This window comes from Populus nigra, chromosome 6 (genome assembly GCF_951802175.1).
Source record: "Populus nigra chromosome 6, ddPopNigr1.1, whole genome shotgun sequence".
NCBI classification, from domain to species: domain Eukaryota; kingdom Viridiplantae; phylum Streptophyta; class Magnoliopsida; order Malpighiales; family Salicaceae; genus Populus; species Populus nigra.
In genome coordinates, this window is record NC_084857.1 from 21,959,467 (window position 1) to 21,969,626 (window position 10,160).

At 36.4% G+C, this 10,160-nt stretch overlaps 1 protein-coding gene across 1 annotated transcript; it reads left to right on the forward strand.

The window, feature by feature from the left end:
- The first annotated feature begins 440 nt into the window (after positions 1–440).
- Positions 441–2,412, forward strand: LOC133697341 (exopolygalacturonase clone GBGE184-like). Its single transcript, XM_062119810.1, has 5 exons — positions 441–650; positions 922–1,160; positions 1,382–1,585; positions 1,748–1,900; positions 2,085–2,412. The coding sequence occupies exons 1-5, from the start codon at positions 441–443 to the stop codon at positions 2,410–2,412; spliced, it is 1,134 nt and encodes a 377-aa protein (XP_061975794.1).
- Positions 2,413–10,160: the final 7,748 nt, after the last annotated feature.

A 10,160-nucleotide genomic window follows, 5' to 3' on the forward strand; every position in this document is an offset into this window, starting at 1 on the left:
AATTAAATTAAAATTTTCTTAATTACTTCATTTGATGAGCTTGTTATTTAAATCAGTACTATAATTCGGGGAAAAGCTTAAGGATAGCATTTAATTTGTGTCTTTTGGCTAATTATAGAAATAGAAACCTAGGTAAACTGACGCTAATTATAGAACAGAACCACTGCAACCTAACTACGTACAGACCAAACACAATATCTATGCACTTAAACCTCCTACGTAGGTAGCATTTAACATTACAAAACTGTTTTGTTAGAAAAAAAACAGTATAAACATCTATCGATTCAGTTAAACCTCCAACAAACTAGGGTATAAAGTAAGAGAGCTTCTCACAATTACAACATCAGACAATAACCATCTTCAATCATCGAGTTGAAGCTTTTATAGATTTTGTTGATGGAGAGAAAGAAATACAAATTATATAGCTTGAATTGGATATAATGGCAATGGCCATATTATTTACATGGAAATCCTCGGCAAATGCCTCACTCATTTTGTGCATCATAGTGGCCTCCTTTGTTTCAAAGGCTCTGGGGCACCATGGACGTGCCGACAGAAAAGATCCCAATGAGAGAGTGTTTAACGTTTTACGTTATGGAGCACGTCCTGGAAGAGAGGATAACACACTGGCAAGCTTAGTATTTTGGATCGTAAGTACTAATTAAGCTAAGCAGGAAGCAAAGTTTAATTACAAGGGTACAAGTATTCATGACATTAATAGCATATTAATGGCATGAATTTAATTCTGTTAGAAGAAACACAAATTTGATAATTAGGGGTTTAAGCTATTATAATTTGTGGCATATACATCTGAACTTGCCCTTGATTTTCTCATAAAGAAAATTTGGTGAAATTGATTGAATTGTGGGTTTGACCTTTGCGGTCTTTTATCCGAGCATGGAAGGCTGCATGCAATTATAGGGGAAAGGCAAGGCTACTTATCCCCAAGGGAACCTTCTTGATAGGGGCAACTATCTTTCAGGGACCATTAAGGTTCAAATTGCAGTAACTCTGAAAGCTGTACCAGACCCTAGCATGTACGAAGAAGATTTCTGGATCTTGTTTGAAAACATCAATGGCTTCCTGGTTACGGGTACCGGCACTGTTGATGGCCAAGGCAATGCTGTCTGGAAATACAATGTCAGCGACGGTGGCGCCAAGTTCGTTCCCTAGTGCAAGCAACAAAATTATCTTGACATACACGCACGCACTAACTAATTAGTAATTAGAGAATGTTGGGATTAATCGCAATATCATAATGATTCTTCTTTTTATTTTATTTTATTTTATTTGTGGTGCAGTCTACAAATTAATTCAATCATGTAGTCAATGGGGTTATAAGACAGATCACCTCTGTCAATCCCATGGGGTTATAAGACAGATCACCTCTGTCAATCCCATGGGTTTCCATATCCATCGTTCTGTCCCGGAACATCAAGGCCAAAAATGTTTGTATATTTGCCCCTGACGATAGCCCCAACACTGATGGAATCCATATAAGCCAATCCAATCCAGTGTATCGAATACGTGGATGCACCGATATCCGCATCAGAAATGTAACCTGTGGCCCTGGACATGGTATCAGGTAATTAATTAGTATCTATCTATTCAATGTTCCAGCTGCACGGACGCACATACACACACACACACACACACTTGAAGTCAGTAATTATGCATTTGTAATTAATTAACTAGTATAGCAACCTGCAGCTAATTAACTTGTAATTTACATTTCCATTTATAACAGTATTGGTAGCCTTGGAAAGTACCAGGATGAGGAGGATGTGAGAGGAATCACTGTGAAAAACTGCACATTGAATAACACGGACAATGGAATCAGAATAAAAACATATGCAGGATCACTCCAAGCCAAGCTTCAGGCATACTTTTCCAGGACAGAGTTAAAAAAAAAACCCCGTTATTATTGATCAATCCTATGGAAACAAAGATTCGGTTCGTTTTCTTTTACTATGATATCAACCCCTTTAACAAGCTGCTTTCCTCCTTCGATCATGAGTTGGAGTACTAGAGTATATCAGTTTAATCTGAATTTGCCTTCTTCAATTCTCTTTGCATGCATCAAGGGTAAAGCTCAGTGATGTTCGATACCAGAACATTAGAGGAACATCCACCTCAGTTGTTGGAGTAAACATTAAGTGCAGCCAGACTGTTCCCTGTGAAAGAGTTAGCTTGTCAAACATCAATTTGAACTACGTTGGAGAAAAAGAGCACAGTCATGAAATCAGCTCTGTGCGCACCAATGCAAAATCAAATTACGCTGGCTTCCATCACCTTGCCGATAGTTGGGGAAATCTCTTTCTTCCTGCTTACGATAGAAGACATGACCTTTTTCTGCTTGCATTAATCAGCTGTATCAGTATCAGAACTAGGAGGTGCCCCGCTTGTTGCTGAGAGTTGCCATTCATGAATGACGATCCCTTTTTTTTATGTAATTATAGATGCTATGATGTGATGATGATACAATGGAATATATAGAAAGCTTCCTTAAATTCGTTTGTTCGATTGTAAAATGGTTACATGGTTAAATTAAACTATGGTCCAAAATAAAACTTTTTTGAATACTAGTATAGAATTAAATCCTTAAAAAGCAAATGGGTGCCTCTAAATTTTTCATTTGCAGTATTCCCCTTTGATGCATCTACGACTCAATTTGGGATTTAATCGATTCAGTATCTGAATTGATTTAGATTGAATTTAATCCAATTAAATACTTGGATTAAATTGATTAATTAATTTAATTGATTCAATGACTCGGTCAAAATTTAACCATTAATTAGTTAAATTTTAAAAAAATTTAAAATAATATCATTTTAATTTTAAAAAAAAAACATTAGGGTGATACCAAATTAAAGTTTAAAACTATAATATAACATAAACTTCAAGAATATCAACAAACCTCAATTCATCAACCTATATATAACTAGGACACTATACCACCATTCATCTTACGTAGATCCAAATCAATGTCCTCTCGAAGGGCTACGAATTGCATAATCTTCTCAATCATCTATACAAGTATTGAAAATTATAACCTCTTCTTCGGACTTGAACAAACATTAACGATGACTTTACCACTTATCCACGTCCAATTTCCCAACAGGACTATGAAACAATGAAGAATCGTGTATTCTACAGTTGGGTTAGTACAGGTAGAACATTTTTTTATATAATCATTGATAGTTTTATAGAAAAATAGTTGTTAGTTATTTAGTAACTAAATAACTCATAATAAAAGTTATTATAGAAAAGATAATACAAAGAAAAACAAAAAATAAAGATCACTATTTCTTTAATTACAATACAGCTAGAACATGACACGACATGCAAACTGATAAATTATAAATAGTGCCACCTTATTACCCGTCTACTTGACCAGCATTGCACCCTTCTTTTTACCAATAATGATCCACCATCATTACTATCAATATTATCTTCCTTTGCACTGAGGGTCTTGGCCTGGTGGTAGTGGCTTCAGGGTTTCAGTCCTCGTGTGCATGTCTGTCATCCTCGTGGTATTTTATATATCCACTAGGTTTGCAGGGTGTTCAGTGGGCCATGGAATTAGTCGTGGTGTGCGCAAACTGGCGCGGACACCCACGTAAATAAAATATATATATATATACTATCATCCTTTCCACACACGAATCCTCAATCTATTCATTAATTAAATTATAATTTTTTCGTTTCTTTATTTAAACAAAAAAAATATATATATATATATATAATTAGAAATTAAATCAGTTAAATAGCAACCTTTTAAAAATCAAATTAATGAGAATATTTTTAAATTTAAAACTTTTAAAAATATATATTTATTTCAAGTAACTCACACAACAATATAAGAACAGATGTATAAAAAATATGAATTTAAAGCAAAGAGAGTAAATAAATCAAGAAAAATATGAAAGGTGTAAATAAAATTGTAAATATAGAAAAAAAAACTTGAATAAATTGAAACGATAAAATTAAATATAAGAGGCTAGCCATAATTTCTAGCTATAAGATAATCTATATTTATATTGGTATAGTATTTGAATCCTAAACATATAATTCTATGTGTGATCTATATTAGATTAAAAAAAAAAACATATTGAATACTAGTATAGACAAAACTTTTTATATATATATTTCCACGCGAATCCAAGACTAATATGTAACTATGATTAATTTTATCTTATTGATAACTCTCATTGTGAATAGAATTGTACTTTCTATATATTCACGTGAATTTAAACTCTTGTGATAGATTGCTCTTCTTTGATCAATCATAATTTCTAGTCATATAGTCATTTGCTTTCTAGTTCCTCTTGTCTTTAATAGATCAATATTCTTTCAACTTAATCAATTTTGTTATTCACAGTTGAGAATAATTGGAAGGCTTAACCTATTGGTTAGCCAATCTTTTTTATATATATGTGTAGGGAAATATATAATAGTAATGGTGAGGTTATAACACAAAAGTATGACTACAATATTTTCTATATAGATACATTAATATGCCCCCTTAAGCTGAGGGTGGAGGTTCAACCTGAAGCTTGAACCGAAAAGCAGTAAACAGAGCAGTAGGAAGCGGCTTGGTAAAAACATCTGCAAGTTGATCGTGAGAGGGGATAAAATAAATCCGAATCTCTTTCTTCGCAACTTTGTCTCGTACAAAATGATAGTCAACCTCAACATGTTTAGTGCGAGCATGAAAGATAGGATTTGCAGATAAGTAAGTAGCGCTTAGATTATCACACCAAGTAGTATAAGCAGAGTTAGAAAGAATTTGCAGATCTCTTAATAGATACTGAAGCTAGATAACCTTAGCAGTGCCATCAGCCAAGGCTTTATACTCAGTCTCGGTGGAGGAGCGAGCAACTGTGCGTTATTTGTTAGATTTCTATGAAACCGGTGTCTGACCAAAGAAGACAAGATAACCACTTGTAGACTTACGATCATCAGTACAGCCTGCCCAATTCGCATCTGTAAAGCCATGGAGAGCAAAGGAGGAACTGCAAGTGATTTGTAAGCCAAAGGTGGGCGTACCTTATAGGTAACGCAGAATGCGTTTAACGGCACCCCAATGAGAATTTGTAGGAGCATGCATAAACTGACAAACTCTGTTAATAGCAAAACAGATATCTGGTCTCGTAAAGGTGAGATATTAAAGAGCACCCATAATTTGATGAAACCATGTAGGGTCAGAAAACAAGGTATCTGGCAATATGGTGACTTTAGAAGCAAAGATAGGAGTATCAACCAGTTTGCAAGAGGTCATACCCGCTCGAGTGAGGATGTCAAGAATATACTTATGTTGGCGTAACATAGTTCCTACTCATAAACAGAATGTCATCAACATAAACTAGAAGATAAAAGATATCAGCACCAATAGACAAGATAAATAAGGAGGTGTCAACCTAAGAAGCATGAAAGCCAATTGAAATCAGAAAATCACTCAAACGAGTGTATCATGCCTGTAGAGCCTGTTTTAAACCATATAAAGACTTATGCAACCGGCACACATGAGAGGGAAGAGTAAAGTCAACAAAACCTGGAGGTTGTCTTATGAAGACCTCTCCGACAAGAACACCATTGAGGAAGGCATTATGAATATCAAGTTGATGAATTGTCCAATTACGTGAGACCACAATGGAGAACACTAATATGAATGTCGTGTGCTTAACAACTAGACTGAAGGTTTTAGAATAATCAATGTTTTCCTGTTAAGTAAAACCTCTAGCCACCAAATATGCCTTATACCACTCAACACTGCCATCCATACAATATTTATTCTATACATCCAACAGCAACCAATAACATTCATCGAAGGATGAAAAGGAACCAAGGATCAGGTGTTATTAGAGCGTAACTGAATTTCATCACGCATAGCACCATGCCACACCTTATACTTGTCAGCATCAGAGAATGTTAGGGGCTCACAAGCAGGAGAAGATATTACCCGACAGTTAGGTGCAGTAGAGGCTACTACAGATGTTGTTAGAAGAGCAGTCTTCGGCAGTCGAGGACGAAGAACCATCGGATGCTGACAAGTAGTATATCGAGGGGTAGAATGATATGAACTGGGGAGCTACTAAAGAGGATAAGATAAGAGATCAACAAAAAATTACAGACCTGCAGGAGAATCAAAGGAAGGACCAGAGCTCACAGCAGCAGATGCAGGAGAACTTGCTGCAGAATCAGAGGTGGCTATAGTGACAGACTTGGAAATATACGACCCTGAAGGAGGTGAACTTGTTCCTGCATAATGATCATTATAAAAACATGCAGATGGTGACATAGGGGTAGGGTTGGGTGGCGGTGGTATGGTGGCAGCCAAGGGTGAGGAACAAGGGGGTTGTTTGGGTGGAGCTAGAGTTATGGTAGAGTTGTTGGGTGAGGCGTTTGGAGGGTCAGTCGAGAGAAAATTATGAAAGGCGATCAAGGTGGGCAAGTGTGTGGGCTGTGAGGGAATGGTTGGGGGTTGTGCTAGCTGTTCAGAATATGCAAAAGGAAACACATTTTCATGAAAATGAACATGACAGGACATATATATATGCGAAATCGAGACATTGATAACCAAGATGCGAGAAACTATAACCTAAGAACACACAAGGATATGAATGAAAATCCAATTTATGAGCATGATACGAACATAGAAACGAAAAAAAAACACCCAAAAGTATGTAGAAAATCATAATCAGGAGTATGATTAAACAAACATTCAAAGGGATACTGATTTTGAAGGATAAGAGTAGGCATGCGATTGAAGAGATATAAGAAAGATTCAAACGCATAATTCTAAAATCATAATGGAGCACTATATTGGCCTAAGAGTGTAAGATCAGTTTTGACAATATAACAATGGTAACGCTCAACACTACCATTTTGTTCATGCGTATGATTGAAGAGATATACGAAAGATTCAAATGCATAATTCCAAAATCATAATGGAGCACTACATTTGGCTAAGAGCGTAAGATTAGTTTTGACAATATAACAATGGTAATGCTCAACACTGCCATTTTGCTCATGCGTATGAGGAAAGATTAACCTGTGATGAATATCAATAGTTTGAAAGAAACTGTTTAACTTATAATATTCACCACCTCAATCAGTTTAAACAGATTTAATTTTACAGGAAAACTGACGCTCAACAAGCACTTGAAATCATTGGAATATAGAAAACACATCGGATTTGGCAACAAGCAGAAAATACCATATGTATTTTGTATGCGCATCGATATAAATAACAAAGTACCAAAAATCATCAAAAGAAAACATAGGAGCAGGACCCCAAACATCACTAAATATTAAATCAAGTAGAGCAGTAGTTTTGTAACCTATAGGTCGTAATGACAGATGTGAAGACTTGCCAAGCGGATAAGTTTAACATTGAACATGTGAGCGTATAAAAGTACATATTATTTTATTTTTCAAAACTAACAAATTAAAAATACAAGAAGTAGGATGACTCAATCGACGATGCCACGGATTAGCAGTGACAGAGATGCAAAGAGACCAATAAGCTTGAGGAATGATGGTGGCAAAGGACTCAAAAAGAACATAGAGACCATCATTGCTCTGATCAGAAAGGAGCACTGCTTTGGTGGTGAGATCCTTTACACAAAACATAGAGATGAAAATTCAAAATAAACATTATTATCATGATAAAATTTCTAAACAGATAGCAATGGTTTGGTAATGTGAGGAAAATGGAGAATGTTAGATGATGTAAAGCTGCGTTTAGGGGAACGTAACATGGTATGTCCAATATGAGATATGGATAGACCTTTACCGTCACCAACATGCAAGTGATCATTACTAAGATAGGGTGCAGAATCGGTCAGAGTTGCAAGATCAAGCATAATATGTTGGTTCACACCGGTGTTTAGGAACCAAGTAGGTGTAGAAATCGGACCAACAGTAAGATGGGCAGAGGGCTGGTGACCATTGCTGCGAAACTGAGCACATTGTGGTAATGTATGGTCGAAGAAGAAGCATAGCTGACACTTGATGTTCTGCTCAAAAAACCGGTGAGGAGGCCACTGCCCCCCAGCAGCAGGCCGTCTAGGCTGCTGCCAATGACTACTTCCAGTTCGTGGGAGCAGAGGAATGAGAGCCATGGAAATCAGACCTGCCATGGTTGTTGTACCTGTTGCTGTTAAAGCGCCAACTGCCACTAGAACGACCTCTGTTACGGCCAAAATTAGAGTTATACTGTTGTTGGGCAAGATGAGCAGAGGGCAGCAGAGACGGTGTGGGCAGCAGAGGTGGATTTGCAGCCAAAGAGGGAAGAGAAGACGTATACAAAAACTCATGAGTAAGAAGATGGTTGTAAAGGTCCGCGTATGACAACGGTTCTGCCTTGGTCATGAGACTAGTTACCAAGTCTTTAAACTCACCACGAAGACCATGAAATATATAGAGGTTGAAGTCTTCAAGAGAGAGGAGCCGACCAACAGCAGCTAATTCATCAAATAATGACTTGGTGTGCTGCATATATGTAGTAATCGAAGCATCTCCTTGCCGGAGATCTTGAAAAGACCCATGGAGTTGCATGATGCGAGAATTCGATGGAGAAACGAGCATTTTCTCAAGAGTGCGCCAAACACAAGAGGAAGTCTAACAATCTACCACAAGATGCAGGACATCTATGGAGAGAGAGGAGAGTAACGCGCTTAAAATAAGCTAATCTTGTTGCTTCCAACGAAGAAAAGAGGGGTTGATTGCCAAAGAAGAACCATCACAACAATCAGAAACATGAGAGGGAGGACACGACACTGAGCCGTCGACAAAGTGAAAAACACCTTGACCAAGAAAATAGGGCTTTATCTGCATTCGCCAATAGAGATAGTTGGTGGTCGTAAGCTTCAATGAGACCACTTGATGAGTGTTGGACAAAGCAACGATAGAAGGAGTTGTTGTCCCCATGATGTGAAGAGGGATGACAGAAACATGGGAGAAGGAACCATGGTTCTGCTCTGAAGGTTGGGGTTGCTGCTGGTAGGAGAAGGAACCAGCGACAACAGCTTCTAAGGGGCTGGTTAGCTAGGCTAGGCTAGGCTGCACTGCCGGTTTGGTGGGGGGAGAAGGCAGCAGTAGTAGCAGAGTCCATTTAGGAGATGGAGAGAGAAGGTCGGCTGTAGGGGGAAGAGGAAGAGAAGAGTTTTGACAGCAGAAGGCTCTGATACCAAGTTGAGAATAATTGGGAGGCTTAACCTATTGGTTAGCCAACCTTTCTATATATATGTGTAGGGCAATATACAATATTAATGGTGAGGTTACAACACAAGAGTATGACTACGATATTTTTTATATAGTATGCCTACAACATTTCCTATATAGATACATTAATATTCACGATTGATCTTAGTTTTTCTTTATAATTTATATATAAACAATTATTATTTTTTATCTGCTTGACATACAAATATTTATTTTTTATATAAACAATAATATATGTGTGTGTGTGTTTCATAAAACCTAAATAGATTAAAAATATTAAGTGGGAGTTTTGATGCATGTTAAAACAACTTACGAAAACTTCAATAATAAAAGAACACAGAAATTATTGATTTCACACCATATTATTGATTTTTTTTTTATCTAATATAGTTTATCTCTTTAAGAGATTTACAACTTCTATGCTAGAAATTGACCTATATAAGGAAGAAAAACCATAATCCTAAAAGAAATAGGAAAGTCGAAAGCAAAATTTTAAATTAAGCTAAAGGTCCAAAAAAATATAAGAAAAATAACAAAATTGACTCAAACATCATCTTATAAGCCTAATTTGAGGATCTTTTAAAGTACAACTAGCTAGTTACATACAAGTACCCTCCCCCCGAACTAAGAAAAATAATAAAATTGACTCAAACATTGTCTTATAAGCCTAATTTGAGGATCTTCTAAAGTACAACTAGCTAGTTACAAACAAGTACCCTCCCCCCGAACAAATTCTATTGAATCATTTGGTAAAATTCAAGCTTAATCCAGCAGTTAAATTGAAAATCTTGGAATTGACTTTTTTTGTTAGGTTGTTCGTTTGGCACAAATAGACTTGTACTTGAGTTTAGTTTTGTTTTATTAATTCATAAATAAATATACTAGACTTTCTATATGATCCACTAGAGATAAATCCTTATCTGACTGTTCAA

Coding starts and splice junctions, on each gene's coding strand:
- LOC133697341 (XM_062119810.1), top strand. CDS start 441: ATGGCAATGGCCATATTATTTACATGGAAATCCTCGGCAAATGCCTCA. Junction 1,161..1,381: donor GTCAGCGACGGTGGCGCCAA/GTTCGTTCCCTA, acceptor GTTATAAGACAG/ATCACCTCTGTCAATCCCAT. Junction 1,901..2,084: donor GCATACTTTTCCAGGACAGA/GTTAAAAAAAAA, acceptor GCATGCATCAAG/GGTAAAGCTCAGTGATGTTC.